Raw genomic sequence first — 15,392 nt, 5'->3', positions numbered from 1 at the left:
CAGAAGATAGAACTTTTTTTTTCTCTAGTGGGAAAATTGATGAAAGATCCTACACTACCAAGCCTCCAACAGTTAGCTGCTCAGAACATTAAATGTATTAACACAAAAATTACAAATATATACTCTAATGTCTTGAATAGCATTTAAGTAGACTTTGTGAGAATGTCCAACATTAACCATTTTATTATTATAACCATTATTATAATAATAATTATTATTATTGGTTTGTGGAAGAAGTGGTATTTTGTTGTTGTTGTTGTTGTTCTGTTCTAGGGATTGCCTGCAGGGATATTCTACCACTGAGCTATATCCCCAACCATTTTAGAAGGGATCTTACTAAGTTGCCCAGGCTGACCTTGAGTTTGGGGTCTTCTTGCCTCGGCTTTCCTAGTCACTGATAGGTATGCACCACTCTGCCAGGCCTAAAAATGAAAATCTTTTTCTTATCTGTAGGCCACATAAATCTTGGGACAGCTACTCTCCCTACTATAGCCTTAAAGGATGAGATGGTAAATCCAGGGATCTCCTTTGCTTATATGTTTGTATCAATTTTAGCAACTTGGCTTCTATCAAACCGCTTAGAAGTGAACAGAAAACAGAATCTATTTCACTCAAATTGCCTATAGCTGTTTAAGTAATTTAAACACATTTTAATTTTTGCTGATCAGGGCTATAATTTAAAATCACTGATCATAGTGAAAAAACAACATACAGTACTGAATAATCATGGTTTCAAAAAGAAAAATTAATAAAACACATGTCTAAAATGAGCTGATGCATGTAAAAATGCTTTTTTTCAAGCTACATGTTATTATATGAGTCTTTTTGATCCTTAAATTAGAAGGACTTGTGGGTGTTATCTAAATTCTTTATAATTGTTCAACTCCTGCCTATGATGGTATAAAAATTTGTACAGAAAAAGTGTTGACATAAATATCCAGGTAATTAAGAAAAAAGTGTTTTATATATTGAATAACCTAAGTATTATTTATTTATTTATTTATTTATTTATTCATTTATTTATTTATTTATTTATTTATAAGTCCTCCTCATTAAAAAAGTACTGGGGATTGACCCCAGGGATTCATGCATGCTAGGAAAGTGCTCTACAATTGAACTACATTTCTACTCCTTTTTAAAAATTTTGAGACAAGATTTCACTAAATTGCCCAGGCTGACCTCAAACTTGCAATCCTTCTGCCCCAGCCTCCCAAGTAGCTGGGATTACAGGCATGTGCCACCATATCCAGTTAGGTAATTCTTTGATAATCTAGTTCCCTTTGCACGTGAGAATGGAAATATAAAAATCTGTGTTTTTCTAAAAGTTGTCTTGAGTGACATCTAGACAAGGAAGAGAAACCAAGAACTATTTTTGCAGGTGGCCGCATGAAGCCAGCTGAAGCAGAACAGCATGTGAGAGCTAACCACTATTTCTGGTACCACAAAAGATCTGCAGAAACTTGGTAAGGGAGTCATCTCCAGGCATATGATAGCTAATGTCTTTACAAGTGATTTAGCACAAGTATTCTCTTATTTTAGAATGTAATTTTACTAGTGACCTAAATTTGTTTTTCTCTGAACTGTCTAGACAGCAGCAAGAAAAACTCTGAAATTAGAAATAAATATCCTCTCCTTTGTACAAAACAATGAAGCCACTCGTCATTCAACCAGTAAACCTTGTGCTTTGGTTTAGTTTGGGTTTTTTTTTGTTTTTGTTTTTGTTTTCACACTGGGGAATTAACCCAGGGGCACTTTAACCACTGAGCTACATCCCCATCCCTTTTTATGTTTTATTTTGAGGCTGCCCTTGAATTTGCCCTGCTCCTGCCCCAAGTTCTAGAGTTGCTAGGATTACAGGCATTGACCTTGTGCATTGAGGATAGTTCTGGTCATGGTGAGCAGGCATCTGAGCTTTGACATTCTTGAGCCCTCCTCATAAAAATGGCAAATGAACGTGAGCAGGGTTGATGTGTAATACCAGAGTACAGAGTTCTTGGGCTGCTACTTGGTTGTCAGCCATTGAACATGAAGCCTGTGAGAGACCTCCTAGGCTCCTCTTTGCAATCCTTGAGACGATCTGCAATGGTTCATCATGAGATATGTTGTCCCATAAGAATATTGACAATTAAGGGCATGCCACGTTTCCTCTAAAGCTATGTATTTGTCTCCTTTTTTATCCACGTTGAATAGGGATACCGCCTAAGATTTAGTCACACGTAAATGTCCTTTGCACATTATAACCCAAGTGGTTCTGTCCAGAGCAGCTCCCAATAGTGATCTAGAAAGAAAAGCTAAAGTGATTTAAAAAAAAAAAAAAAAAACTGAAAACAATGTTGAATGTTTTGATTTCACAAGTTGCATATTTATTACATAAAACCTAGAGCAACCGATATTTACAACAACGTATAATGACATAAAGAATTCTCTGTTCCAAACATAAGTGAATTCTCTATTATTTAATTTTAACTTATTTAGAGATGTTAGTTAAATAAAAGTCAAAGTTGAAAAGCTGCCAACATGAAGCACACTTAGGAGTGAAATTATTTTACATTACTAAAGAATCTAAGGTGGTAGAGGAAGTGTAGGATAGTGAACACAATCATGGAAAAAGAAAGAAGATAATTTCCATATCAGAATTCCTGGACCCCAAAAGGAAAGGGTCACTGAAACACCAGAGCAGGAAGAAAAAAAAAATCTGGCAAACTATAAAGGCAGGGACTCTGCTTATCATTTCCCTGCAGCCAGAGCACACAACATAGGACAAGCATTTTTTCTTTTTATTTCTCTTCCTCCCCTTCTCCCCAGCCCTGAAGATTGAAATCAGTTACACTCTATCACTGAGAGATACCTTCAGCCCTTTTGATTTCTTTTTTTTTATTTTATTTTGAAACAGTTTCTTGCACAGGGTACAGTGGTACACAACTGTCATCCCAGCAACTTGGGAGGCTGAGGCAGGAGTACCACAAATTTCAAGTCAGCCTAGGCAACTTAGTGAGACCCTGTCTCAAAATAAAAAGTTAAAAGGGGCTATCGTTCAGTGGTAGAGTGCCCTTAGTTTTCATTCCCAGTACCAAAAAGAAAGAAGAAAGCACATCTCCCTAAATTACCTAGGCAGGCCTCAAACTTGTGACCCTTCTACCTCAGTCTCCCAAATTGCTGGGATTACAGATGTGCACAACTGCCACCAGTAGGGCAGACATTCTACAGCTACAGGGCAGCAGGGCAAGCACACTACCACTGAGCTACATCCTCAGCCCTGGGAAGGTACTCTTGAATGGAAGGGTAAGTATGGACCTAGGAAGATGTGGGAGCAGGAAGCATGAGCCACACCAGTGCTTTCTCCGTGGTTACTCTTTCTGCCCTAGTATCAATAAGTCAGCAGAAAAGAACAGCAACAATAGAAAGAAGAGCTTTAGAGACACTGATAAGAACTTGAGCATGTTTCCTAGCTCCTTGACTATCCAGGCAGTATTCATTGTCCCCTCTTTCGGGTTTTCTTTCCTGCTTTGCATCTAATTAGCCTGTCCAAGGACCAGGGTAACACCTGAGGCATGTCACCTATGCTCAGTGACACCCAAAGCTAGCTGAATGAAGGAATCTTTAGATGGGATTGAGCAGAACTAAATAAATGCCTCAGGTTTATCAAACCTTCCAGAGCATAGGAAGGCCATTTTCCCATACCCTGTTTGTCTCTGCCCATTGTTTCTAACAACACAGTTCTTACACCCAGGGCAAACGTTAACATCTAACTGAGTGCTTTTTACAGGTTTGGTCAGGCAGTCAGGGTAAAACAGGGTTTGGGATCCTCTGATTTGTATATTTCTAATACTAATATATTTTTGTATCTTTTCCAGTGCTTTAAAGCCCATTCTTCTTAAGATTATTTACAACCCTCCTTACAGTCCTCAGACTGAAATCTGAATGTCAATAGACTTTATTGTGACAATTACCTTACATCCCTAGACTCTTTCAAGATACAGGAATTCTTTAGGGATTACAAATACTAAATTTTGGGGAGGGGTTACCAGGGATTGAACTCAGGGGAACTCCACCACTGAGCCACATCCCAAGCCCTATTATGTATTTTATTTATAGGCTAGACATGGTCTCACTGAATTGCTTAGCACCTTGCTTTTGCTGAGACTGGCTTTGAAGTCAAGATCCTCCTGCCTCAGCCTCCCCAGCTGCTGGGATTATAGGTGTGAGCCACCACACCCAGCATAAATACCACCATTAAGCCAAATTCTTAAAACAAAATTATCATCAGGTCAAGATTATTTAGCATTTTATTGTTCTGGTTCTGGGGTATGGGAAAAAATTAAAAGAATATATGTTCTTTTTATGGAATACTTTGGGACTTTTGCCACATTTTGTTGAATTCCATGGAAGCTTCCCATAATTTCAGAGAAAGTGTAAGTAAAAGTGTATTTTTGCTTATTTTAAAAACTTCACAGGTCTTGAGAATATAGTTGGATAAGTTTAGACAAATACACACAGCTGAGTAACCAACACCCTTAAAAATTAAGGTATAGTGCATTGTTGTCAACCTAGAAAGTTCCTTCCTCTTCCTTTCCAGTTTATCCCCTTCCCACAAGCAACTACTATTATTTCTATCTCTATAGATTGTTTTTGCCTACTCTTAAGCTTCACATAAATGGAATTATGCAGTATGGTCTCTTTTGTGGCTCATTTCCTTTGCCTGACTACAATTTGTTGAAAGTACCAGTAGTAATTTCTTTTTTAAATTGCTGAATAGTTTATGAATGAGTTCACCACAATGAAAGTATCCATTAAGAACAAAGAAACTACTGGGCTGGGCACAGTGATGTACACCTGTAATCCCAGTGGCTCCAGAGGCTAAGGCAGGAGGATTCCAAGTTCAAAACCAGCCTCAGCAATTTAAGCTCTAAACAACTTAGTGAGACCCTGTCTCAAAATAAAAAATAAAATGGGCTGGGAATGTGGCTCAGTGGTTGAGCGTCCCTGGGTTCAATCCCTAGTACACACACACACACACACACACACACACACACACACACACACACACAAAATCTGCTGGTTGGGTACATGAGGATATTTTCTCTCTCTCTCTCTCTCTCTCTCTCTCTCTCTCTCACACACACACACACACACACACACACACACACACACACACATACACACAAATCTGCTGGTTGGGTACATGAGGATACTTTAATAAAATAAAATGTAGCAATTCCTGTTCATTCAGTTCTTCCACCCACACTTGTCTTTTGCTAATGACTATAGGTAGAGCTAAGTCTGAGTTTTAATCCTTCAATTCATCCTTAAAGGAGTGGAAAAAGAACATGGGGTAAACAGGAATCACTTGAATCTAAATCAGAGAAGAAAGCCAGGAAGCAAGAGATAGGTTGTACCAGGAGATTGATATTCAGCAAGAACCAAAATTACTCTGGGTTCTGGCTCCTGTCTAAGGCTGTGAAAACACTGAATTAATTTTAGGTCTAATTCCTCACTATTATCTTCCTCTGATCTCTCCTGGCTTTTTTGATTATTGGTTAAAAATCCTTTTTCTTTGTAAACCATCTAAAAGTTTTTAGCTATTATAATAAACCTTGCTTGTTTGAGTTTGTTCTCAAAGATGGCTCTAGTTCCAATTAGTATGGCAGTGAAGACAAAGGCATATATAAAATGTATCTCAAGTCTCTTTCCTGGGACCATGTAAAACACACATCAAACAGGCAGGAAGGAAGTTTGGAAGGAATGATGCAATTTATAATAATTCTCCTTATCAAGAAAGTACTGTGTTCACAGGGAAAGATTACTCTAATAGGACTTACAAAGGTTTATTTTGGTTACTTACTCCCTCAAAGGCCTTTTTAATAATCTATTTACAGAAAATGAAGACAAATCTAGTCTGGAAATTAATGAGATAAAATATAGTTTGATCCAACTGGTTAGGTATCCACAGGAAACCCCACTACCCCAGATGAGAAGGACAGAATGAGCCACGTTAAAACAAAATGAATATCTGAACATTTTACAGTGATTTCCAAAACCTAGTACAAATACTCTGGGTAAATAACAGTTCCTAGTTAGAGATTAATTTTTGAGCCAGTGACTATTTACAAAGTCAAATCTTTAACAGTTGTGTATGTAGACTGTTTTAAGTGTGTTACTCCATTACTGTTCCCTGTTTTTCAATTGAAAATGAAATTGCTAATACTGAGAATTACTTAAATTTCAAGCACTCACTTTGCAGGATTTCCTCAGTAGAACCTATTATTTGTCTGAAGTTAATCTTTCAGAATAGTAGCTTCCAAACAGAGCTACATTTGTAGTCATCTAGAAAAAGTGACAGATCTCAGGGATGTATGGAATATTCACATGAAGAGTCAAAAGCATACAAAAAGTGCTACCTAGGTTGGAAGTATAAGGATATTAACTGGCATATCCTCAGCTCAGGCAATGTCCATATATAGCTCAGTTGGCAGAGTGCTTGCCTTACATGCATAACATGCATAAGGCCCTGGGTTCAATCCCCAGCTCAAAAAAAAAAAAAAAAAAGTTAATATATGGGAGAAGAACAGAAGATCTTTATAATCAGGCTTTTCACAGTGGGGAAAAATAGGGATAATACCTATCACTAATACCTATCACAACTGAGTGATGATCTTACTAAATAGACTCTAATGAACATGAATACAAAATTTCCACTACTATACATTTCTGATTTGATAATAATATTAGATCAACTTTTACTAAAGAAGAGAAAGACCAAGAATTTGTCTTTTTTCATACTGAGGATTGAAACCAGGTTGCTTTACCAATGAGCTACATCCCTACTCTTTATTTTTATTTTGAGATAAGGTGTCACTAAGTTTTGGAGGGCTTCACTAAGTTGCTGAGGCTAGCCTTAAACGTGTGATCCTTCTGCCTCAGCCCTCCCAGTTGCTGGGATTATAGGCATGCAGCACTGTGCCTGGCTTATATAAGATTTTGATTTGAATGTTTTGTAAAACTATAATCACATTTAATGCCAATGGGATTAAAGTGCTGTGTGAGGGCTGGGGATGTGGCTCAAGCAGTAGCGCACTTGCCTGGCGTGAGTGCGACCCAGGTTCGATCCTCAGCACCACATACCAACAAAGATGTTGTGTCTGCCGAGAACTAAAAAAAAATAAATATTAAAAAAATTCTCTCTCTCTCTCCTCTCTCACTCTCTCTTTAAAAAAAAATAAATAAAGTGCTGTGTGATGTCATTTTGTCACTTTGCTAATATTTTGAGCCAATTGAAATTTTTATACAAATATGTCAAGTATTACCAAACATCTTTTACTCCTCTTGAACAATACTAGATGTTTTTTAAATCAGAACATTGAATGTGTATATTTTAATATCAACATGGAGTCACTGAGATTTTTTTTTTCTCAATGTCACGTCTCAGAAATATATGCAATTAGGGCTGGGGATGTGGCTCAAGCGGTAGAGCGCTCGCCTGGCATGCGTGCGGCCCGGGTTCGATCCTCAGCACCACATACCAACAAAGATGTTGTGTCCACTGAAAACTGAAAAATAAATATTAAAATTCTCTCTTCGTCTCTCTCTCCTCTCTCTCTTTAAAAAAAAGAAAGAAATATATGCAATTAAAATCAGATATTTATGTTGGGATACAACCAAGGATTCCTTTATGTATCCCTTCGTTTCCAGGCCACATCTGCCCAGGAAATCACAATCCATCACTGTCCAACTCTCTCAGAATGAAATGCACTCCCTGGAGTTTACAGGAACAACCTCATCTAACCACTGGATGATGTGCTCACAGGTGGGCAAGTGAGCTGTCCTCCCTGTTGCCAGTGAACTCCCCGTTCCCCAACAAGGCCAGCAGCCCCACTCCATCTTCCCCCATGCTGTGAGTCACCACTGTGCTTATGAAGATAAGCCCAGAGCATGAACATTTTATCACTCACTGAAACACAAAAGGGACACACTTTTCCATTATGCTGGACGCTGGAATGGAAGCTCTAGGAAGTGAGTATAACATGAAATCATTCCTTCCGCTTTAGCAGACAGATGGATAGAGACATTCCAGTTTGTTTCCAGCCTTTTGTCTTCAGAGCATTTTTGGCATTTCCTTCAGGAAACTGGAGGTTGTGACCTAAGGTTTCCTTAGTGGATACACTTCTGTTTCCCACAGTTAACCTTACTCAGAAATGACATCTACTCTATTAGGTGAGGTTTATCTTTGTGTCCCAACTGCGTCCTGTGCACATTCAATGACACTTGAAAGCACAAATTCTGAGAGTAACAATAGGGCTGAAGAGCCAAACGCACCAAAATACCTCTATTTAATCCCAATAAAGATGACAATAATATCAAAATGAGAATTACCAATTACAAGTCTGTGATGCTTGTAAAGTACCTTTGCTTTAATTTTATAGTTGAAGACATTAATAACTAAGGATGTTAACTCTTTTAAATACAACTGAGTAGAAAGTTTTCAAATAAAAGATGCTATGCTACTCAACCTAACCTTCTACAACTTGCTACTTCACTGATATAGTATATTCCCATATTTCTCCAGAAGACAGGCTGGAGAACCCAAAAGTGTCCTAAAAACTTAAGTTAATCACTGTTATATCCCATATCTATAATCCTGCTTCTCAGCTTATTGGTGAAGGGCCAGGAACATACAATTCTGTTAATTGGTTTGAAGTGATCATTGTGGGTCATAATTTAAATTAGATTGACAACTACACTGTTAATTATTTTTTTTAAAAAAACATGTTTTAGGACATAATTATTGTACTTAATTTGGTTTGGCTTTAATGTAATTTAAAGCTCAATTACATTTACTTACCAATGTGGTATTGAGAAGGTTGGTGGTTTTTCACATTCATTGGACTCTTCACTGTGAACTTACAAAGGTTATCTTCCTGAAAAAGATAGAGTGGTTTCTAAACAAACCACATTTTTTTTTACACCCTAGTTTATCAGAGTCAAGTCCTTTAAAGAATAACAGAAATTTGCCCTTAACTGTGATTCCAAAGAGCCGCATAGTCAAAGAGAATATCTCAGTAATGATTTTTAAAAATGCTCTTCACAAAGAGATCTTTAAAAAAGATCAGTTTATTAATGTTTAAAAGTTGATAAAGCTATGTGCAAAATAATCCACAAAGTCAGAAACCTATTAAATACTATATTTTTTTTAAAAAAACATTTCTTTGTTTAATTGCACTGAAAAACCATACTAATGAGACAGCAATAAATTTTTTATTCTTTGCAACATTTATACACATCTTCAATTACTATCAGATGAACAGCTATACTGAAAAACTTCTGGTGCTCCCTATCAGTTAAAGTAATGCTTTTAAGGGCACAAGAGGATGGTATTTTTTTTAAGAAATACACATTCAATGGTGTTAACACAGGTTAGGGGAAAAATCCAATGAAATGAGCTCTGCTGAAAACAAATACATTCAAAATTCATAAAAAGTATTTTTAACACAACAAAATGCAACCATCCTGTTGGTTGGAATGAATCACACAACACTCTGAAATAAACATCAACAAAAGTGCCAAAGACAGATGCTGTATTTGTTAGACAAAGTCATTAAGGAACTCTCTTGGTTTACCAAAGTTAGCTCCCAGTCAGTTTTCACCTTGTTTCTCCTGCGACTGTAAGGATTGGGGCTAAGATATCCTTTAGATAAAGTCGACTTCCTTATGCTGATTACAGCCACAATGGATATGACACTTTAGCACATTTCATTGTAAAGATGTTTAAGAAAAAAAAAAAATCAAAGTGACTTCAATCAATTATCCAAAAAAAAAAAAAAAAAAAACGGATCCAGCTTATGTGGACACTTTGGCCTCAACAAATGAAATTGCTTTACATCTTCAAACCATTTCCATCTCCTCACAGCCCACCTACTCAGCACAGCCTTCCTGCTATAGATGGTCAAGAAATGGACCAGGGCACAACCTCTACTCTGAGGACCGCCAGGTAGTTACAATATAAAGTAAAAAAAAAACATCTCCAGGAGGGGTGTGAACAGGGAGGGGAGGGTGGGCTATGCAGAGCCTCCCCCAGACAAGTAGAAGTGGACACACTCACTTGGGTTTGAAACTACAGTGGAAAAAAAAAACATCTTCTGCTTACAACTCCAGTCAAAGAGAAGCTTTCACGTGGAGACTTCAGTCTTTGAGGAGGAGCCAAATGAACCCTTCAGGAGCTTGACAATGCTAGACCTTTGGCTCAGTGCAAAATCAAAGCTCCAGGGGAATAGGAAATAGGCTCCAGGCAGGGGACCTGACTCCACCCTTCCCAGTGCATTGTTCACAGGAACTAAATACCCACCAACACCCGGCACCACCACCACCCCGATTCTCCCCCTCCCTCCCTCTCTCCAGCTCCTTCCCTCGCAGCAGCTCCTTCCTGGCAGCAGTTGAGGCCCAGAGCCCTTTTTCAAATACTGGGGTTGGGGGGGTGGGTGGTGACCCTGTAAGAGCACTTCCCGAGGATTGGCAGCATTCGGCTTTAGGAAGAAGAGTTGACGTTTCCAGAAGACATAATCGTCTCTGGGTTGTCGCCATCATCCTTCTGAGGGTGAGAGGAGTTGTCCGATTTACTCCGGCTGAATTCCATACCAGCGATGATGGGTCGTTTGAATTTGCCGGTGGAGTCTCCACTGGGGCACTTGCAACAGGACATGATCCGGATAAAGGCCCGGCGCATCTCCTTGTTGGTCAGAGTGTAAATGATGGGGTTGGTGCCAGAGTTGAGCACTGCCAACACCAAGAAGTACTCGGCTTTGAAGAGGATGTTGCAGGTCTTCACCTTGCAGCCCACGTCCAGCAGGAGCAAGATGAAAAGGGGTGCCCAGCAGGCGATGAAGACGCTCAGGACAATAATTACAGTCTTCAGCAAGGCCAGCGACTTCTCAGAGCTGCGGCTGGCCTTGGACATGTTTTTGCGGAAGGTCAGACGGCGGCTTCGAGTCCTGACCAAAGAGTAGATCCTGCAGTACAGAATGACGATGGAGAGCAAGAGGAGAGTGAAGACCGTGGTGCAGAAGAGGATATAGTGCTTGTGGTAAAGCGGGAGCACGGTGGAGCAGCTGGACAGGGTGTTGATGCAGTTCCAGCCCATGATGGGCAGGCCCCCCAGGATGAGCGAGATGACCCAGCAAGCGCTGATCAGCAGGAAGGAGCGGGAGCTGTTGCTCCCGTTGTGAAGTTTCATCTTCAGCATGGTGATATAGCGCTCGATAGCGATGGCCAGGAGGCTAAACACGGAGGCTGACAGGGCCACAAACATACTCCCTTCCCTCAGAAACCACTGGGCGGGGGTGAGCTTGTAGGTAGTGGCCCCAGACAACAGCAGGTTGGCTGTGTAGGCGACTCCCGCCAACAGGTCTGAGAGGGCCAGGTTACCAATAAAATAGTACATGGGCCGATGGAACTTCTTGGTTTTCCAAATGGTCAGCAAGACAAAGATGTTCTCCAGAATGATGCAGCAACAGATGAAAATGAACACCACCGAAGTCAGTTTAATGCCATTCTCGTCGGGGCTGATATTCAGCTTTCCCGTGTAGTTGTAATGCCGGACTATGATATCATAGTTGACATAGTCGGAGACCGAACTGCGGAGGGCCTTGACTACCGGGATGCTGGTGGACACCATGGTGCTACACTGTGTCCCCAGGAACCCCGGAGGTGGCACTTCTCCGGACGAACGCTAGAGGGCGAGGGCGAGCGGGGCTTCACTCGCTGCTGCTGGGGTGAAGATCTGTAAGAGATCCAGGCTTTTTGTGTAGCTTAGCTTTTCCTTGACCGGAGAGGGCCTCCGAAACTGCAGCCTTAAACAAGTCACAAAGAGAAGAGCGTCAGGGGAAAAGCCATACCACAGTATTCATTATCGCTAAGGCATTGCTCCAGTTTTGTTATTATTGCTGTTTTAAGAAAACCTGAGAGTGCAGGGAGAAATAAATATCTATATAGCATATATATATATATATATATATATATATATATATATATATATATATATATATAATTATCATTTCTAGGGGAGACGAGGAAGAAGAAGAGTAAGAAAAACAAAAAAAAAAAAATTACCCACGCTAAAAACTTCAACTGGATGAATGGGAAAGTCTCCCTATGTTCACACACACTCAAACTGAGATAGGAAACCTGGAGAAGGGTGACCAGTAACTCCATTCCCGCCCCGATAGCTCTCTCCCCCTCCAGCCTTTCAATCCCTGATACCCCAGGATTCTCTGAAATAGTCATCAGCTCATCTGCGTGCTCACACCAACAGCCCATAATCTCTACCCAAAGAGACTCAACTGGCAAACCTAAGGGCAGAAACCCACACCTGGGTCCCCTCACTCCACCCCACCCCACCCCCAACTCGAAGAGATGAGCACCACCTCCTAATTGCCATGCAAGAAAGTAGCTTTGCACGAAAATTATTTGACAGCGTAAGTCATTTTCTGGGCTCTATTAATAACCCTCTAGGAGCAGGTGTGCTGAGGGTCCGAGGGCGTAGTGAGGTGTGGGCCGCCAGGCGCGCCCCAGCCCTGCGGTAAACAGGAAAGCTCAGCGCCTCCGTGAAGCAACTGCCTATTGTTTCTTCTCCCCCTCCCCCCAACCCCCAGCAAGCCTGGTGCAAGTAAATGTGAAGGTATTCAGTAAAAACCATTCATAAGAGATTGCAGTAAATCCCAGAAGTTTCATACGTTGATTGCATAAGTATTTTTAGTTCAGTCAACACAGGCACACACACCAACGAGAAGTTATACCACTAATGACAATACATGCTGCCACATTTCTAATTTCAGGGCGCAAAGCTACTCAGAAACAGGCATTATGATGTGCATTGCAAAACTGGCATGGCCAGTTGTAGTTAGTGCCATCCCCATAAAGCGCTGCCTCCTCTCATAGAACTAGAAAGTGTGAAGAAACGGCACAGGCACAAAGCATTAGTCTGCACAGGTCTACTTTTAAGTTGTTTAAATGTTTCAAAGTAATGCAGCATTCTGATTTTTTTTTTTAAGTGCAGTAATAGAGGCAGGAGCAACTTCCCGGTCAGCACAGGCTGCCCGCGTTTGCCCCATCCTAACTCTATACCTTGCTGGGAAGCAGTGCAAGTTTAAACCATTACCCCTGTTCCCCCAAATTCTTTTGTCTATAAGATTTCTAAAAATAATCGTCTTCTCTCCTTCTTCTGAAGAACCGCAACTTCCATCCCCCTCCCCCACCAGTCAGTTCTACATTTAAGGATTAATCCTTTTCCAAACTCCGTAAATCACCGGTGCTCCAAGAACAATCCGATCCAGTTGGGCTCCACAGCAGCCCAAGAGAGAAGTACTTTCAGAGCCCAGAGATGGATGTTTTCAAAGTTTTTGTCCGTTTCGTTCAAGCTTAAAAAATTCGTTTCTGCCACCTAGGCCCTCCGGCAGCGGTACGTCTCCGCGCTCCCAGCCACCGCTGGCCAGAGCCCGGACGGTTCGTAGCCCCCTACCTCGCTCAGGCAGGACGAAGTTGCGTTAGGAAAGCTCCGGGTCTGCACCGCGCACTCCGCATCTTGCTGCTGCCCCCGACTGACTGCACTCTGCTTTCGCAAAGTTACTGGAGTCCGGGACCCTCCCTCCGCAGCCGTGCACTCCAATGGCCAGCCCCGCTCGCTGCTGCCCGCGCCAGTCTGCAAGGCAAAGTCGCCGAGCGCCACGCTGAGGCAGGGTGGCTTCCTTTAGGAGGAGATGGGGAGGGGTTAATGCCTTAACTCTTCACGCCCTCTCAGGGCTGGGGGCCCCCGGATCTGGGCTGCTGGGACACACCGTCCAGGAAAGATCTGGGGGGAAAGCAAATAATGAAATAATAAAGAACCCTTCCCCCCGCTTTCCCAAGCAGCGAATCCACCCCGCACCCCCCAACACACACACACGGTGGGGGCGGGGGAAAGAAGGGGCGGAGCCTAGTATCCCCCTAAATTCTAAAGTAGAAGTCCTGTCCCTCGGCAGCCATCCTCCACTCCCAGACGAAGCAGAGGGCTCATTCAAGCCCACGGAAAAGAGGAGGGGGGAACCTTTTGGAAACTTTTCTCCCCACAAGACAGTGGGGCAGAAGACGACCCGGCGTTTCATAGTGCACCTCCCTGGCCCCTAGCCTTGCAGCTCTTGGCGGATCCCAGTGTCCCTAGTTGTCGCCGGCAGCCCCTGAGGCCACTTCCGCGCGGGCAGGGGAAACCGAAGCCGCTGCCCAGCGAGTCTCAGTCGCGCTCTGGGGAACAGAGGCTGGGAAGGAACTTTGAGAGGTATGGAGGGGGCTAGAAGCCGAAAAGGGAGAGTGAACCGGAGTGATCCGGTACTCTCCCTTACCCCTCCAGCCCTGATCCCGGTAAGGCCTAGAAACTTTCTGTCTTGAGGGGCAGAAAGTGGTTTCCCCCCTCCCCCGTGCATAGTGAAATGGGCCAGCATCGGGGTTGGTGTTGGGCGGGGGTTCCCCTCGTTCAACTGGGCACAAAGTCAGGCGGTGTGTCCCAGATTCAGGCCAACAGTGAGGCCTTTGAGGAGGTGGGCTGCTGGCCGCTCTTGAAAGATTTAGAAAATTGGGGAGGCGCTGAAATTCCCAAAGGGGAAGAGCCTCCCGGCCCAGCACAACTGAAGCACCCACAGTTGCCCAGCTAACCGCGGGTGCCCTTCTCTCTCGCTTTGCATTTGGGAGACAATCCCCAAAGCCCTGACTCTCAGTGTTTGCACCTCTTCCCCCACCCCCCCTTTTTTTCTTAGACAATACTTAAGAATGTGCATCTGAGAGTTGGCATTTCATCACATTTGCCTGACTGGCAAGCTCAGGGCACTTCTGCCCAGGCTTACTGCTATTGCTTTTTGTTTATTGCAGTACTAGGGGTTAAACCCAGGGGCGTTTCTACCATGGAGCTATAACTCAGCCATTTGTATTTTGAGATAGATTTTCACTGTGTTGTTCAGGCTGGTCTCGAACTTGGTGATCCTCCTGCCTCCCTAGAATCTAGGTTTACAGGCTGTGCTACCAGGACTCTCTGCCCTGCCCTAAAAGAAAAGAGGTTTCTACCCAGTCCCTGCTCACATTGCTTTCCCATCCTAGCAGATGTGAACTCAAAACTTCCTCCACAGTGCAGTTTCAATTGACAGACACACCCTGTACCTGAATGACTCAGAGGAGGCTTAATGAATAAACAACAGACCCCTGGCTTCTGGGATTTTATGAGTCTGTTTAAAAAAAAAAAAAGTGACAGTTAATTCACAATCACCTTAAAATCCACATCAGCAACAGCACTCAACCCATAGCCACAAATCCAGCAGTATGAACACAAAACATGGAAATTAAGATAATAGAACTCCAGACTCCAGAATAGACTGAATGGG

At 42.2% G+C, this 15,392-nt stretch overlaps 1 protein-coding gene across 1 annotated transcript; it reads right to left on the bottom strand.

The window, feature by feature from the left end:
• Positions 1 to 9,090: 9,090 nt before the first annotated feature.
• Positions 9,091 to 14,363, bottom strand: S1pr1 (sphingosine-1-phosphate receptor 1). Its single transcript, XM_005339694.5, has 3 exons — positions 14,072 to 14,363; positions 13,508 to 13,837; positions 9,091 to 11,840 (listed from the first exon to the last, which is right to left on the bottom strand). The coding sequence occupies exon 3, from the start codon at positions 11,663 to 11,665 to the stop codon at positions 10,520 to 10,522; it is 1,146 nt and encodes a 381-aa protein (XP_005339751.1). The 5' UTR covers positions 11,666 to 11,840; positions 13,508 to 13,837; positions 14,072 to 14,363; the 3' UTR covers positions 9,091 to 10,519.
• Positions 14,364 to 15,392: the final 1,029 nt, after the last annotated feature.

This window comes from Ictidomys tridecemlineatus, chromosome 11, assembly GCF_052094955.1.
Source record: "Ictidomys tridecemlineatus isolate mIctTri1 chromosome 11, mIctTri1.hap1, whole genome shotgun sequence".
NCBI lineage: Eukaryota > Metazoa > Chordata > Mammalia > Rodentia > Sciuridae > Ictidomys > Ictidomys tridecemlineatus.
This window is presented reverse-complemented; position numbering and strand designations above follow the sequence as displayed.